At 36.6% G+C, this 18935-nt stretch overlaps 1 protein-coding gene across 2 annotated transcripts in view; it reads right to left on the bottom strand.

The window, feature by feature from the left end:
• Positions 1–18935, bottom strand: part of LOC135482135 (cytochrome b5 reductase 4-like) — a 62171-nt gene that overhangs the window by 28123 nt on the left and 15113 nt on the right. For both annotated transcript variants that reach the window (XM_064761984.1, XM_064761985.1), the window contains exon 3: positions 3175–3275. In XM_064761984.1, coding sequence (XP_064618054.1) covers positions 3175–3275 — 101 coding nt within the window. The remainder of the gene's footprint in view (positions 1–3174; positions 3276–18935) is intronic.

Here is an 18935-nt window from a genome sequence, read left to right as displayed (position 1 = left end):
TAAATGTATGTATATATTCTCTGCTGACAGGGCTTGGTGGGTGTAAAACAAAGCGGGAATTTATTCACCATTAGTTTGATCAATCTTCGGTATGCCAGTAAAGTGAAAGTAAAGTAGATATGACCACGTGATGGTTTCTAATGAATGTCGCTGTTCCATTGCCTGCGTCTCTCCTGTGGACCAATGAGTTAACTTCTAACAAATTGTGAACTGTGTACAACAATGCGATGGATGTTTGACAGCTACGGCAATGCTAGCGGTGTCTGACCTGCCACAGAGGACGATTAAAACCGAAAACAATCCAAGGCTAATTGTGTTGTTTGACTGCGTTAATCAAGAATTAATGACTGGGGTTAAAATACTGGTTGTTGATTAAAATTACTCATCAAAGGTGTAAAAAAATGTGACATCCCTTTGCATACTGTTCTGGGTAGGAGCGAAAGCAATCTTACATAATGATACTCCATCCCCAATTGTTTTAATCTCTGATCCACATTACAGGGATTTCCGACACCCCAGGGAACAAAAGAGGATTCAAGCCGCCCTTCATCATAACTGTTTGATGAGTTTGAGTAACTCCGGCCATAATATAACTAGGAAAATTAACCAGTTGTAAGAATTTTTTTTTCAGTATTGCCTTGATTAAATGCACAAAAATTAATTTCCGCAAACCCATTTTTTTTTTAAGTAAATCCACTTGGGGAGTAGAATATTTATTGCGAAGCGGACAGAAGGAAAGAATGGTAAATATTAAATGTTATATACACACAAAATGTAGACTGACAGTGTAACACAGGATAAAGCTATAGCTTATCAGTCCATATTGTCAGTGCCGTTGAAAATGCCTGGACAAAGATCAAATTGAATTTCTGAAAACTCGAAATCTGAAGTCTAACCAGAGATGCCAGAGAACTTCAAAATCGTCCACTATGGGTTCAAATTAACATGACAGTATATTTGCTTCCGTGTAGATAGAATCCATCTTGAAAATGACATCGATTTGATACAAATTCCCAGATGGTTTGTATTTTAATACCAAGAACAGCTTGATTTATTGCCATTCACTAAATGTCAGCCTGGTTCATGTACTATTTACAGTGTTAAAATGATTCTAAAGTTTGAAAGGCTTATAATATGCAACCCCTTTATAAATTTTAGGGTCTCTATTACCAACTTTGAATTGTGGCACTTGAACACATAAGGGTGATATTACTTGTTAAAGGTATAATTATTTGAGCTGTTCTTAATAATACCAAAAATTTAATTGGATTCATGGTCAATATTTTGCCCCAAAACTCAAGTATAGCCCTATTAATGTAACATTAATGAGGTAGTTAATATTCCTGGGCCCCCCATAAATAAGCCTTAAAACTGTATTTTAACTTTGGCTTTGTGGAATTGGCTCTACAGGCCTGATCCAAATCAGGTTGATGATGTTTTTTAAGGTACAACTAAGCCCTTAATGTACTCCACAGACTAAAACAGTTTCATAATTATCTGAAATGGCCGAATCATTTAAAATTGTTACACATGTATAAAGAGGGATGGTAATGAGGTGAACAAAAATTCCTCATTAGACAAAGGAGTCCATAGGATACAGACCAGCAAGATATTAAAAACAGAAGGCATCACACGGAAAAAAATACAGCACACCATATATATTTTCCCTTTAGCTTGAGTATAGCCAAATAAGCTCTAACATCAATGCCATCAATGCTCTAACATCTAACTTGGTCAAAACATTATAAACACAAAATGAAAGAAATTTTGTTCATCAATTGCTCTCAGTAAAATGGCAGACAGAATGCATGGAGACTGGCTAAATGTCTTGTAAATGAACAGATATGACTTAAAGCTGGACTTTAATTGCTTGAGTGGTACTGTCCAAAAATTCAGGAAACAATTAACAGTTTGCCGTCATGTGTCAATTTTTACCCCCAAAATCCCACTGATTCATCTCTGCTTGCCTGTAAGTGACAATGGATGTTTGAGTTGGAGAAAGGATAATAATAGGTCTCCTATGTCCCCTATGAGAAGCTTTCAGTAACATGTTATAAATGCATAGGCACTGCTGGATTATCCATGCCATTTGCAGGCTATTGCTCTCTTAAGCATATGATTGAGGGGGAAATAAAATGAGAGAGTGTATTAAGACAGACAAGATTAGGGAAAATAAATCATTCCACTCTTGAGTTTACTGCTTTGTAACACGCAAGTCAAGAGGGGGCAAACTAACGCAATAGATCGACCAATGACATAATATAAATGTCATGTGTTAAAGGTAAATACAAAAAGAGCCTTTTCTTAGAATTTGGAAAAAAAAAATATTTCCTGAGCAAAGAGTTCCCATTTTTAATACTCATTACATCTATTCTGGATTATGATCACATGTAACAATGGTTTTTAATGTAACACAAAAAAGACAATTTATTTTGTTTTCTTGCTTTAAAAGCTGATGATCACATTCTTTTTGTTTGCCTTATTATTGCACAACAGATTTTTCTGCCCCATCAGTCTGTTTGTCAACTCTATCTTTTAACATGTGGCTTCAACCGTGGCTGTAACAACAATTTTTATGGTATATATCAGCTATTGTGAATTCAGGCTTAATTGTTTTAATCTAATATTAGTTTAAGAATCAACCCACCCTTTTATCTAGTGCTGCTTCACTGAGATGCCTTACCGAAGGCAGGTAAAGCCACCCTGTCCGAGCCATTTTACTGATACGGGTCAACCAGTCATTGCACTATCTCCTATATGCTGAATGCCACGCGAGGAAGTTACAATTTCCTCTTTTGAAGTCTTAGGTGTGACTTGACCCAGGATTGACCCTGGATCTACCACTCCCGAGGCGGACGCTCTACCAACTGTGCTATCGGGGGCCGGTATTATAACTTGAAACTCTAGGCTACTCTATTACTACTCATTAAACAACCCAAAAAATATGTATACAAGTACAAGTATAGCTCTGAAAGTGAAAAATTTAGTGAAATAGTTCTGAAAGTTTAAAATCACATCTTGAAATGGAGGTGGAAGAATGGACTTAGTTTTAGATTTAGTTTTATAGTTGAATATGCACAATGGGCATATGAGTTTCAGTGTTATCCTCTCGGTTTGAATGGGATTTCTACTGAACAAAATCAATACATCTAGTTGATTCTAAATGGTACATACCTCATCAAACAACTGTGTCCCGTCTTTACCCACACCTCGCATCAGTTCATCCACACCTCCGGGGTGGAAATCCATATATGGAGTCACATTGTACACTTTTCCTGTCAAAGGAAATATCAAAATACACATGTACATGTACGTATTATTTCAGGAAAGGTTTTAAATTTCATTAGGATGCCTGCGTGTTCTAAATTATTCCGGGAAAACAGAACACCAACCCTTTTCCATCTAGTTCACCTTAGTGATACATTATATTTACAGCATCCAAATTCTTTTCTAAAGTATCCAGGTTCACTTATATGGGGGTATCATATGTAAGTAAATATCGAAATGAGCTTTTTTTATCATCTTTCTCGCCGTGTGCCTGAGGCACAAATGATACATCTTAATTTCCTTCTGAACCTTCTTACGTCAATTCACAGAACCTTGATCAGTTCCTTAGCTTTCTCCAAGGTTTGTCCAAGTTAAATAATTTTTTGTGAAATTTTTTCAGATGCTTATGTTATATATAGCAAATTTAATCAAAATTAGTTGCTTAACATTTCAGACAAGTAACACAAAACAGTAGGATGGTTTTACCTTTAGCCATAAAAGAGTTCAAACTTGAAACTTCCCTTTTAAAACTACAATGATATAAAATTTTAACACACATTTTGTCTCATATGCTGTATATACCTATACATGTATGAAATTAAAATTTTAAAGAATTATTGCTACAAGTACTTCCTTGCTTGATATCTGCATATGGTATGGGCCAAATACTGGCAGAGAGACAGACCATCTGGGATTGAACCTGGGATTGTTGAAGTTTGCGTCTCAATATACATCAGAGCTGGCTGTCATTATCTCTGCCTCTCAAGATTAACACTTTGTAGGGTTGCAAAGCCATGGAGAGTATAAATTACCTTTCTAATAAATTAGAGGGATAGACCGAGATTTACAGTAATTACTGCACAACACTCTGCTATTAAGGTTTTACACAACTTCAGATACATGTATAAACCTTTTCTTTGTTAATCAACAGCAAGTATAGTGATAGTGAGTGAGTGAGTGCTTGGGCTTTAACGTCGTACTTAACAATTTTTCAGTCATATGACGACAAAGGAATCCTTATAGTGCATGTAATGTGCCTCCTTGTTGCAGGACGGCTTTCCACCGCTCTTTCATCTAGTGCTGCTTCACTGAGACGCCTTACTGAAGTCAAGTAAGAGTCCCGCCCGAGCCATTATACTGATACGGGTCAACCAGTTGTTGCACTATCCCCTTCGTGCTGAACGCCAAGCGAGGAAGTTAAAACTTCCTCTTTTAAAGTCTTAGGGTTGACTCGACCCAGGACTGACCCTGGATCTACCCCTCCCGAAGCGGACGCTCTACCCACTGTGCTATCAGGGGCTGGTACTTACTTACATGATAGAATGTCATGCAGAATTCAACAGATCACATTGTATGAACAGGGCTTACAAAACAGAAATAAATTGTCCTACTCTCAACTGATTTCGTCCAATTTCACAAGTCGACACATACATTGCACACCATGTGAATACGGTTTTATGCTAGTCTTAGGCTGCTTTTTTAGTTTAATGCAAAATCTACAAAACACAGTAAAGCTTTTAATTCTGACGTTTATTTATAACGTCAATTCTTACAAATTTACAGGGGTCATCTGAGCAGTCAACATGGTGAGAATTTTCTGAGCCATTTTACTTCAGGGGTTAATGAGACAAGGTTTAACACTGACCAAAGGGAACAATTCTGTGTGCTCACATAATACTTTAGGCCTCCCTGGTCGGGCACATGTACCTTGGTCAGTCCTGCAGGGCATTTTACACTGACCAAGCACCCATGCAGACACAATTCAGTTAAGTTATACAGTTGAAGGATTAGTTGGGTTACATGGTATTGGCACAGCTCTCCATCACTGCCATCCACAGCAGGGCTATGTAGACACAAACGTTCAGTTGTAAGCCAATGATTAGCTGGTCCTCATTCAAATCACGCCAGGCCAAACATGAACTTTACTTAATTACGCACTACACCCTGCCTCTAGACTGACTTTCAACATCTTGAATTAATTCAATTTTTGTCGGCTAAATAATAGAATCTTTCTACAGCATCATGGCGCCAGCCAGCTCATTCCTGAGACGACACCAAATACAATTAAGGTCTGGTGTACATGCGTTCCACGGATCTATACCTATACAGTCTGCTCTAGGAAGGAACTGAAAAGGTTGTCTGGCCAAACAAAAGGATCCGCATGTGCTTGGGAGGCAAATTTACCACACACTTTTTCAACTGCCAACACAAATCTTGAAAATTACATGTGTGGTGAAAAAAAACATGAAATAACAAGTCTCCTGTAATCTGAGAAGCCTAAGGTGTATGGTATATCAGACCATATCTTATCAAACCAAACATGCAGCCATAATTAATACACCCGAATATTTGACCGGTGACACGGACAACGTTTCACCAGCACATTAAACGAACTATACAGTACATCGCGTGGTGTTCACTGTAACATAACATACGTGACACCGAGCATGTCGAGGTTCTCAATGGCAGGCGCCACATACATGTACTGTGGACACACACCACATGAGCCAAAAGAAAAAGTAAAATTATTGACAGGAGTGATAAAAATACTAAAAACTACTAATAATCAACATCAAAATCATTTGAATGAATAATTAATGTGATTTAAAACCACATCGGCAGTATTACAGCTATATCAGGGTGACAAAATCATTTGAATATACACATGTAATATTTATTTATCTGATTGGTGTTTTATGCCTTACTCAAGAATACATGTATTTCACTTATGCAAAGGCGGCTGGCCTTATGTTGGGAGGAAACCGGGCAGAGCCTAGGGACCCACAACCATGCATTTGTATATCTGATGTAAATCTATCACACATATTTGTACGGCATGCAATGCTGAAGACAGCTTTAAGTGAAATATTCTTAAGTAACACCAATCAAAAGAAGAAAAAAAAAATTACAAAAACCGCCAGCAAAGATCCAAAACATGAGAAGAGTAAAATATAAAAATGTGAAACTTCCACAAGTGTGGAAATAGTTCTGCAACGGTTTCAGTGATGTCTTAATTCTGTTGCAAATTATTTGAACATTACACCGAATACAGCATACATGTATAATTTCATTTGCTTCAATAAAAAATCTGTGATGAACATTAACTGACACAATAGTAATAATCATTGAATACAGTTAATGAAACTGGGCCCCACATTGATTATGCAGTGCTTTGACAAATAACTTTGCTTTGTCAACAATATTCCATTTTGATAATGGCAAAATTTTTTTTCTCCATTTTCCAAAGTTACAGTAACTTTTTTCTATACATCCATCAATAGTTTACTTCTTTCATATTTGACAGCAAGCCTTCTTTCCAAGAGGCATCTCCTTGCTTTAATTGAAAAATTTCCTCTGTTTGACAGACATTTTCTTTTCTGCTGACACATGTTTGACATTCATATCTTTCCCTTTGACAAATGACATTTTTTTTTCCTTCACCACAAATCTGGACCTTCCCCCACTGTCCACTGAGATCAGTCAGAATCAACGAAATAAGCTTCATGGCCCTTTTCTTGAGTCAATATCAAGAGACTTCGAGGAAGTCATAATTTACCAAGTTCCAAGACATTAATGTTCTCGGAAGGCAAAATTCATTTTTCTCTTGACTTGGTCTACTTCGTGATATTGCTTGTAACTTTACCTAAAGTTTAGCATTTTTACAGTGACACATTCTGAGTGTGGGCATAAAAAGTATCCTTTTAAGGGCTTTATCTTGTGAAAATGCATTTTCACAGGTCAAAATTCATGTGAAATACAGTTTGGTAATTCTTTAATATTTTTGCATGGTGTTTATTCAAGCATACTTTGAAGGCATTATTCTATATATGATACTTTTTTTGAAGCCCAGAAATTTGCCAACCCAACTAATGGAGTTTTGTCTCCAAAATCAATTTAACAAGGTGCATAAGACTGAAAGTTGCTCTTACATATGTGATAAGGCTGAGGAATCATAAGGTACATCTACTTTCATAGCTTCACATCAATGTTGGCAAATTGACTGACATTCTGTAATGTGATGCAAAACATCCTTCGAGAAAGACACAGACAACAATCTGAAGATACAGGCCTCTATCCCACATGTATACCACATTGTCCAATGAGTTGAACAATTCTCTCATGGTTTCACTGAAATTCAAATACGAATATTAAATACATATTTTAACATTATAACTGTACCACCATACATGTACAATTCTAAAAATAAGTGTACTAATGGAACTAACCAATAATTACATGTATGTGCAGTAATTTATTTGATTTCGAGCAGTAACTGGGATTTGCTGTATCAGTTATAGAGCACAAGCAAAATGATAAAGGAAACTGGACTTGAACTCACAGCGACCGCATTGGTGAGTGGCTCCTAGGTCATTACGCTGCGCTAACGTGCTAACCAACTGGGCCACGGAGGCCCCAACTTCATTGTAGGTTTCAATGAAGCCTTTAATCAACAGTTCGTTAGTCACATGTACATGATGTACATCCTAGGCCAAGTTCACCAATTTCTTCCAAGTGTAAAACTGATATTCATGGTATATTAAATGAACAATCGTTCAGTATGGCATTATTACAACATAATACCATTGTAGTGGAATACAACAGTATAGATATACAAGTACAATTGATGTAAAAATGTACTTTGTAGCATAAGGTCTTTAATTTTGATGTTATCCATAGTACGAATAGTTAACAGCTTACATGTACATTACACAATCTGGTTGTTCAAAACTGTTTTAAAATTTCATACCTAATTTAATTTAAGCCAAATCAACAATTTTGTACTTTTCCCAAAACTTATTTATGTAACAGTTAATTAAACACGAGCTTAATCTGCAGCTGGTGAGTTTAGAGACCTGCATTGTCTGCTGAATCTGGTTATAATTCTAAATTTATATAAAATATGACATAATAACAATGTAAGCCAATACATTTTTGCACAATTGGGCCCTGATGTTTACATACTGTCAACCTCAATGACAAATGGGGTGCCATTTTTCAAAGCAACTTCAATAATTGGCTTGATTAGGGTCCAAGATAGATCGACCGATGTTCGCTTGTTACATGAAAGCACTGTATTAGCTGTTAATTTTCCCACAACTGAAATCCTCACTGTAAAGATATAGGAATGAACGATGAACTATACAACTTTAAAGGTCCTGATCATATTATTTTAGGCAGTAAGCAAAGCTTCCCACTGTAGCTTTTCCCAACACAGGCTGCATGAGCACTACATGTTAGAACATATTATATTCCATCGTACATATTTATGCGATTGATGTTTTAACGCCGTACTCAAGAATATTTCACATATACGACAGCGGCCAGCATTACGCAGTCAACCCATGACCATCCACAGGTTGCTGACAGATCAACCGTCCTATGTGCGGCCGGAGAGGAAGCGAGTATATGAGCAGCACTTGAACTCACAGCCACTGCATTAGTGAAAGGCTCATGGGTCATTACACCACGCTGGCAGGAGTCACCTCGGCCACAGATGCCCCTCAATCGTATATGTACATACAAATCCAAAAGATTTCACTCATCATCATAGAGGAGTGTCTAATAGTGGGTGCTATACAATTTCTGTACATGTACACTGACTTCGGTAAAGCTGCCAAGGCAGAAATCTGAGAAGTGCTGGGGATAAGCCTTAGATATATTTATAACATCAATAAGGCCTTTATGGCCATCAGTCCTGCCTCCCGCTATGTTATCAATCAATATTTTGTCTCAACAAGAAAGGAAGTGTCCCGCTAAGCATTCCCACCAGCAACTGTAAAGAGTGCCATAGATTTGGTGGAAAATGAGTCAAGATGACAAGCACACTTTTATAGTAATTAATGCAATAACGTGTATAGAATGGTGACTTGGATGTTCCTCAAATGAAATTATAGATTGGACCTGTTGGATGAGACCTGGCAGATATCCAGTAATTGACCAAAACAGCTTTTCTGTAGACAATATCATGGCCGCCTCTCTCACCCACCCTCACTTCCCAAATCTCAAAGTTCATTGGATTTTCAGCCGGATATTGCCTTGATAAAAAAAGTGTCAATCGATAGCTGAAGAGGTGAACCCCACAGCATAGTGTAACCTGAGCAAAGACAGATGGAAGCATTGAAGATTCACTTGACAGTAAAAATTCTGTTTACCAGATGCCAGAGATTGACACAGATGACAAAACGCAACCTGATAAAAACCTAACCCTGAACTTAACCAAAAAAAAAAAACTATTAGCAGACATACTGACAGCACCAATAAAATTGACAAATAGCTTTGTCATCCATGCACAAAGAAAAGCAGATTGACTGAATGATCGATGGGACTTCAGGGCCATGCAATCAAAATAATCTTTACCGTGTCAGGCTTGGATCAAACAAACCACTTGATGCCAGAGTTTGAAGTGTTTGGTAAACAGCCATCAGAATTAGCCATGCGCAAGTTAACCCGATGTTTCCTACCCCTTGTTTAAAACTCTTACATAATCCTACTTCTCATGTTAAAAAAAAATCTGTGCTGTGCAATTAAAGGTGTGATGTAATTTGACCTTCTGAACTAGTCGCAAGAAAAAATGGCATCAACCCTGATAAGTTCACAGACTACGGATGGTACTCACAAATAAAACATGACTGATTTCGGCAAACTGTTGGTTTTTATAATTGGAAAAAAAAAACTTTATTGCACAATGAATAAGTGAATCTAAAGCAATGTGTTTTTTGATTACACAATTCTGAGCAGAACCCATTCCAGTTTGTGACATTTGAATGCAACAGCCTGTCAAAATCAAACATAGCCACTTTTATCCAATCCAAACCCTATAAATATCAAAACAGGAACTGCATGTACATTTGGATAAAAAATATGAGCATCAGAATTAATGAGAAAAGAAACTTCATTTGATTGTTACTTGTTTAATGCCATAGTCAAGAAAAAATATGGCTTTAATTTTACCTGATGGCGGTCAATTTTATAGATGGAGGAAACCAGAGTGCCAAGGTTACCGACAAACTTTCCCTCAAGTGTGTGATACCAGTGGTATATAAAGACAGTGTCCACATTTGCTTTTTATTCTGTGCATTATAACAACTACACTCACCTGGAGAACTGGAATATGATTTAAAATGTAGAATTTCAATGACACGGATATTGAAGGAAGCAAGCATGTCACCACTAGACTAAAGCATAGGTGAATCTAGTCTTGAAATCTTGCAACATTTCAACTGATTCAGAAATAATAGCCACCGCCTGAAAAGTAAATATGTCTTATTGTTGCAATGCGATATTATTATACAATCAGTGAGAACAGGAAGTTTATAATCAATAAACATCATGATACACATACACCTTGACGCAGAATCTGAATTATGGGCTCTGCTCTGAATTACCTCCCTCAAATTATACCCAAGGTGCAGCTGTATAAGGTCTTGCTCCCTCTCTTGGCAATTGCCTTTGGTAATCTGAATGGATCGAGGCTTCTAGAAATCAGACAAAGTGCGATTTCAATCACACAGGATCATCAGAGTTTGCAGAGATTAAAACATGCGTCAAGATGCAAAGTTTCTCCAGCACACAGATTTCCCATTACCAGCACTTACATAGAGACGATGCCAGACAGATGTTAGTGGTGATCTATCACGCCCGACCAGAAGTGCAATTCTAAGTTACGCTGGATTGGGAGCATTACAATCTGATTCATGTCACAAAACACTGTGAGGAAGTTAAAAATAAATCAAATGTATAGCCATATTTTTTTTTTAAATTTTGCATTAGAAAAAAAACATATCCTCAAATGGTTTTACATGAATTTCAATGGCGACCATTCTGCCTTCCACCAATACGAAGTACATCTCAACCATGGAAAACTTAAATTTCACCAGTATCTTGTCAAAGGTTGATGGTTCATTCTCCACCCTTCAAGATGGCAACTATCATATTAGTACAAAATTCTTCGATATACTGGTAACCATCAATCAAATAAATATACGCATATATATGATAACTATAGCACAGTATATAGATGTATTTTTAATAATAGCAATTATGAAGCATTCTGATCTGCTCATGAATGGCTAAAGATTGTATGGTCATTAAATATATTAAATTTGCAGGAAAACTGAATGGTTTATTTGACATACAGATACAATGAAGTATTAAAATGCACCTGAATTGGTTTGACAATGACACGAGTAAGAATTATCCTGGAAACTATGTTATATATATAGAGCCGCATGGACCGATATACATGCAGCATGTGGGATGTTTAAATTAATCAATCAATAGTGTAATTAAATCTGGTGTGAGACTACACCTTAAGTACTAGATTTATGGCCCGTAAATCTCTCACATGTTCAGATGTGTTGTGAAACGGACCATTGATCCACGGCATACGAAGTCTGTCACCGTGGACACCAGACAAGGCATGGGGCGCTCAGGGAAGTATCTTCATGGCACAGGCATCCATCCAAGAATAGAGAAAGCATTGAAAAAAACATAACACTTTTTAGAGCTCCTAAGCCCTGAACAATTAATTATATACCCCTATTCATAGAATCACATTTGCAATCTACTGATCTACTCCAAATGGTGAAGATTATCTTTAGAAAAAACTAACATCTCTCAAAGAACTTAAGTCCACTGTGGTTTCATGGCGCAACTAAGTTGAATATACCATTAAGAAAAGACAAATTTTTGTACAAATCTCACTTGGCAAAATTTTTTGTGGAATGGTGATTCTTAATACTCAATTGCAGACAATGCCTGAATGGCTTACTTTGATCAAAACTGACAACATCAGTTTTCAAGATAATTATATATGCAAGATGTATACTTACTGAAGCTTAAGCTATATGTACATGTATATTAAATGATCAATCTAAAAACAAATGGCAGCCGGCATACGGTAAATTCTCATCGCACTACTCATCAGAAGCATTGGTTTAAAAGTGAAAGTAAATTTCCAACACCCTGTCCAGTTTAATAATGGCAATAAATCTATATGCCTGGTGAGGGCTCCAGTGCACATGTGACCACGAGAATTAATTACTAGTGCACCTAGCTTCCATGTCAGGACCATTTGTCAGTTTTTCATGCCCAGCTTAAGGTCAAACCATCTTTTCTGTCTATAAAAACTTCCCACTCTGTCCATCATTTTACATGCAGAATACCAGGCAGACTGATAGCTATATAGTCATCTTTGGTTGGACCTATATTTCATATTATTAAGTTTAAACATTTAAACACCTAAAACTAATACTTTTGATGTTAACACTTGAGTTTTTCTGATCAGAAAATGAATCAAACTTTTGCCCCCCCCCTCCCACAATCCCCTTAAAGTGACCATAAGAAGGACGAATGAATCATAAACAAGCAAAATATGTCACTTGAAAAACGCTCAACTTTGGGTGAAATATGGTAGATGTATATTATTAAAATACCAAGAGTGAGTGAGTGAGTGAGTGAGTTTTTGGGGTTTAACATCATACTTAACAATTTTTCAGTCATATGATGACGAAGGAATCCTTAGAGTGCATGTAATGTGCCTCCTTGTTGCAGGACGAATTTCCACCGCTCTTTTCTCTAGTGTTGCTTCACTGATACAACTTACTGAAGGCAAGTAAGCCGCCCCGCTCGAGTCATTATACTGATGTGGGTCAACTAATCGTTACACTATCCCTTTCATGCTGAATGCCAAGCGACAAAGTTACAACTTCCTCTTTTAAGGTCAAAATGCCGAAAAAGGTGGAATTTCACTTCAACACAGCTCAGGCAAGCATTTCTGAGAAAGCATTATAGCATAGAGATGGAACAGTCACATTTGCAGGTACATGTACATGCAATACCCAGTATTTATGTAGCAGTTGGTTTTATGAGAAGAGAAAAACATAGTGGTTATATATGCCCAGGGTTAACCACCAACATACAAAGTCCCTGTCCATTAACTGTTACACTGAGGATAATGCTCAGCAAAGGTTAAAAATTCTATACTGTCTTTAACCAATTGCCATACGTATGGGGATTCAATGACAATAATGAAGTCAAGGCATCAATCACCATGCAAATGTAAAAAGTTGTAACAAGCTTTCAACCCACTTGACAAAGATTCCGGCAAATGGGTTGAAATCTTGTGAAACCTTTTACATTTACATGATGATCGATGCGTTGACTTCCTTATTAAGGCCTAAATATGTTTGCACCAACAAAAGTGTATAAATCGGTTTAGAAACTATCTTAGTAACAGAACACAGACCACAGTACTATGGACAACGGATGCGGCCAATGGAGCCGCGTCTTTTTAATACATGTGGGTCAAGAACTCGAGAGTGGAGATTAACAAAAAACCACGCAGATAAAATCGCGTGATTTTGCCTAATCTTGAACCATGGGTTTTATGAATCGAGAACTACAGAATGCGAGATTACTGAAACCTCGCGATATTATTGCTAATCTCAAGCAGTTTATTAAATATCATGCAAGAATATCTGCAAAAATCCCCCGTTTTTTTGGTCCTTTCGACTCTCATGTTGTCGACCCGTGGGTTTTGTGACGGGACAGTCGAAAGCTCGAGAATGTGCGATTAGCGAAAAATAATATGCTTTTTTTCAGCTATTTTCGCTCGATTTTCGACAAACTGCGTAAGATCAGCAATAACATCACAGAGGTTTATCTAATCTCACATTCTAAAATTCTCGACTTGCGTGTCTTGTTGTAAAACCCGACTCTCGAGTTTTCGACCCACTTGCATTAAAAGACGTGGCTCCAGAATGCGAGTGGCTGCATCCGTCTTCAATACAGTACAGAGACTTTGTACGTGAATATTATCAATCAACCTGAATTTAAAAACAAGAACTGATGTTGTCCAGCTGAGGCCACACGAACCCTCATAATTATGTCCAATAAATCTCTTGTTAACTTCAACCCACCTGGCATCTTGAACATTTTGTCTATAAATGGCCAAAGCCAAGAACATACTGTACTGCGCATGAAAATGAAACTTCTACCATTAAAAACACCACCTGCATTCGAACTAAAATTACAGTAACTCACCTGAATAAATGAGTTTCCTATACAGACTATAGTACGCCTACAGGTGTCAATAAACTGTGCTGTCTGTTTATTTGTGTTTTTTGGATTTTGACATAAGCACTTAAACACTGACACAAAGAAGCTAAAACTTTCACGCGGACACAAATTTATCTTATACCACGTTACAGAAAATCACATATACAAAAGATTCTGCCATCCTCTTAGTCAGATATATTTCTCTACATGATTGAGATCATGTACATCGGCCCAAATACAAAGCCAAAATGACATATGGTAAATAACCAAAAATTTTGCCCATGACTAAATTGTAAATTTTTCCAGATTTCAAGAGTTTGAGATGTGTTTGGAAGGTAGGATGATATCCTACTGAAAATTTTGAATTTCAACACCAAAAGTGATGTTTAGTGAGATTTATTTGCAAATTTGGGGGGAAAATTTTACAGTACTTTACTGCACATGTATACCATAAAGCACTAGAAGAGTACATTGCATTCACCCCAAATCCTTACAGTGTAGCCACATGTACAAGTAAATATGCTTACAGGTATTCAAATTCAACCAATCAAATTTGTCAGTGTAATTAATTACCATATTATGTACATTCAATTTCACAAGCTGAAAACCTAACAGTTGGCAGAGTGGAACATCATTCTATTACTGAGCAATATCAATTTAGAATGGATTCTTAAGCAGGTTTGGCCTCCAAAAGAACTTCTCATGGATTGTCATAATCTATGATTTGCTGAGAGCAAATACTTCAGCAGACGATGATAAAACTGAAGCCAATGGTTGTCAAAGTTATTTATGAAACTAATCTACTTATGTCTGCCAGTCATATACCTTGTCAGGAATAAATAATTATAGCTTAAATGACACTCTGGTCTAGAGTCATATTAATTGTCATGGTTGTATGGAATTCACATTATGAAACTGTGATCTTTATGTGTTTTGGAGTAGTAGAAACACAAACAATCAAGATGCAAGTTCACAGAACAATAGTCTACATGGAAAGGGTTTCATATATGCATGGCCAGGCTACCAAGGCTAGCACCATTTTAACTTTGAAACTATTGAAATACAACACTTCCATTATATACTGTACAAAGAGGACTTTAAACACTGTAACTGTTATCTGTTGCTTTATTTGATTTTTATGTGTGTAAGGTGCTAATGTCTCTATCACTCACCCCCATTTTACACATGGATTTGTGCTCATAGTGCCAGCTTGTGGACAGGTTTTATGCATATAAAGTTACACAGAGTATTTATTGTATGTGCAATCAGACATGACCAATCAATAGCACAGAACAACCCAACAAATCTTCATAAATGTGACTAGTGCTGTGTGATGACCTTCAGGAATCAAAGCAAATGGTCTATGAACTTTTCCACACTGCCAACAACAAAAATACTTCCGGCTTTAGGTATCTTAATTTAATGTGAGACATAAAAGGTATGGTTGCAGCAACAGGAGACGTACATCTCTGGTTCAAAGGCAATTACAGGTACTGGTACCAGTACCGTGCAATAATTGCTGCATGGCCATTGATTACAATGTTTTTCTGCTAACTCAAATTGCATTACACATCAGTTGGGTATCATTTATCACTTATTTGCTTAAATGGTTTCAACCTAACTTTAGAATATCTCACTTGTTGTCTTCCACCTATCCGAAACTAAACTATAGCATTTTTCAAGGGACACCATGCTTAATTCTAACATTCATCGACCCTGACAAAGTTTTTTGAGAATTCTGATTGAACTCTAATCAAAAAAACTTCTGACAATTAAAGCATCACTTTAAGGAATTTAGATGCTTCTGAAATTGAATTGTTACATTAAAAAACTTTAGGTGAAATACAGTACATGTTTACCGCAATGGCCATGTTTGTGGACCAAATGGGAATTTATCAAAGTCCTACACCATGGTCATTCACAGAGATGACATTCATCTGTAACTGTAAATGATGTTGCATGCCTGCACGTGTGTTTATTGTACTTTTTACATTTATGATAAACGCAATAGCTCACTGCGATAAAGTCGTGTGGCTCTGACACTACTAAGATTGGGAAAATACTGATCTGGAATGTCAACTGGCGATACATCCACAAAAGGTACTTTGTAGTCAAGCATTTTCAATGCACACAGAATATAACTTTTCATAATACTGTCAAATTCAAAAGGTAATTTACCGTTCTCTGGAAGCAATCTACTACCAATAACACATAAACAAAATGACTGAATACTGACAAATGATTCAAGACAGAATTTAACAGAACATCTTTGGAATATGGACTAAAATTGGCTATAAGACTGGATTAGACTTGGTCTGTGAACTACATGTACGTAAAGAAATGTGAGAAATTGAGTTCATCTTTTTTTCACTCCAGTAAAGGCAATTACAGACTCAGATGGTCCCCACAAAGGGGTCCAAACTGCCGTAAAGCACTACAATCGTAATGCTGCAGTGCCTCTGTATTGCGTAAGTGGTTAAAGCACGCAATTACACTTAAAAGTGTCAAAAATTACTACACAAAAAAAAAAACACACAGGAACATACGGTTTGGACTCCTTTTCTTAATGCATAGTGGAATGGAGTTTTACACGTTCTCAAATGGGATGAAGTCACAGAAAGATTCAACATACGCACAATATCCATGCATGCGATAGAAATTTAATTGAGGCCTGTTTTCTTGACAGTGTGTTCAGAAACATCCATTAACTGTCTGCCTGTAGTACGGGCATGAAGAATATCATGTGCTACATTTATATAGGTACACGTAGCTTATCGCTCACAGTTATACCTTCAACCTAAAACTTTTAAAACAATCAAGAATAACTGCATACATACATGTACATACAGATGATGTAAATGATTTCCCTGACAAGTACAATATACATTTATTGGCAAAAGACATCTCTAAAATCTTTCGAACACCCTTCTACAGTACACAAGTATAGATTTTAATGAAATAATGGCTTGTTGTACATGCATGCAACTGTTGACTGAATTGGTTAATTGGTTTGCTACAGACTACTGAGGGTCGGGATACCTCTATGTCAATAAAGTTTCAGGGGTGACACAGCGTTCATGCTGGTGAAGAATAAACCTAACAAAAATCCTGTGTACTTATTCATTTGGGGTCTAGCCAGGTTTCCTGTGGGGACAACTACTGAAATCCTAAAGATTATTATTATTTCAATTAATAAAAACTTGTGACCCTGCTACAGCAGGGACCATTTGACATTTCAATCCAAATTTTGTGGATGCTATCCCGTGGATTTGAACTTGTGCCAGCAAAAAAGCTAGTTTTTCTGGGTCTAGAGGTTTGGTGGCCATACTAAATGTTGAGCAAACCCTTTAGATATCGAGACTTTCTTCTCAAGAAACAATCATTAATGGTTATAATACATATGACAAAATCATTCACTTTTCATTGTAACTGTGGAAGATTTCCATTGATTGAATATACATGAATGACATTTTAACTAATTTTCAAATTTTAAGAATATCTAAACCCTTTTAACTGGCAAATGTCAATCAAAATTGAAATTTTATCTGCCAAAACCACTCCCTGAGCTCTCAGCTCTTATAGGTGTACCTGCTTCATTCTAGTTAAAATTAGTAGCCTACCAATCTATCAATAAAATATATTACCTTTTTTTTTTAAATCATGTTCTTGATAATACCTCCTGAATTTATTTCTTCAAACTAACAATTAATTTGTTTCATACTCTATTGTCAAACTTTGAGCCTCTATTTCTTTATTTAACTTGGGGTCAACTGCCCAGTCTATTCGCAGGATAAACTTAGAGCAGTTGTAACTTTGGTAGTGGGAGCAGATGTAGTTATATGCTTTAGAGCAAAAAGAATAATGCACAACAAACAATGTTGACCCCAGCCGAAACTGCTTGCACTTGACCACAGAACACCTGCATGGAGGTTTAATTGAAATGGAAAAATTCCACCAATCTTTGTTTTAATTAGGTCTTGGTAATTCTTAAAATCTTCCATACTGCCATAGTTGCAAAATAACGAAACAAGAAAATGTTCGTTAATAATGCTCTTGGGAATCAGCAGGCATAAAAATCAGGTAAAAGAAGCTTGATTTCCTGGGAGAGCAGTCCCCAATTGCAGTTTAATGCCTGCTCTTGGCATGTTTTATGAGTTCCTCGATGGAAACAGATTACAACTCTATTTGCAGTGGAATTTTCTTTTGGCACGTTTCCACAGCATGGTTTCTTGACCTTTACATGCCAGTTTTATATCATTCGTGTATTGATGTCCTTGTACATATCGGGACACCCCGATCTAAAGTTAACCATTACAACATTTTTATATAATGGTACCTTGTTTTGTCATTCCAAATGTAAAACTGCTGGACCAAGGTTCAAAAAAAGCCAGGGCTACATACACAATGACCTCATCTAAATAAATTTATCATCAATGATCAAAACTTTCTTTGTATGTGGGCCAAGAAACTCTATATAGTTACCATAAACTTATGATATCACTGTTAAACAGTGTCTTTTCATCTGTCATTGCCTATATTACACTTAGTTTATTTATTTACTTATTTAATTGGTGTTTTATGCCGTACTCAAGAATATTTCCCTTATACAC

This window comes from Liolophura sinensis, chromosome 1, assembly GCF_032854445.1.
Source record: "Liolophura sinensis isolate JHLJ2023 chromosome 1, CUHK_Ljap_v2, whole genome shotgun sequence".
NCBI lineage: Eukaryota > Metazoa > Mollusca > Polyplacophora > Chitonida > Chitonidae > Liolophura > Liolophura sinensis.
The sequence above is the reverse complement of the archived record's forward strand: the minus strand, read 5'-3'. Positions and strand labels throughout refer to the sequence as shown.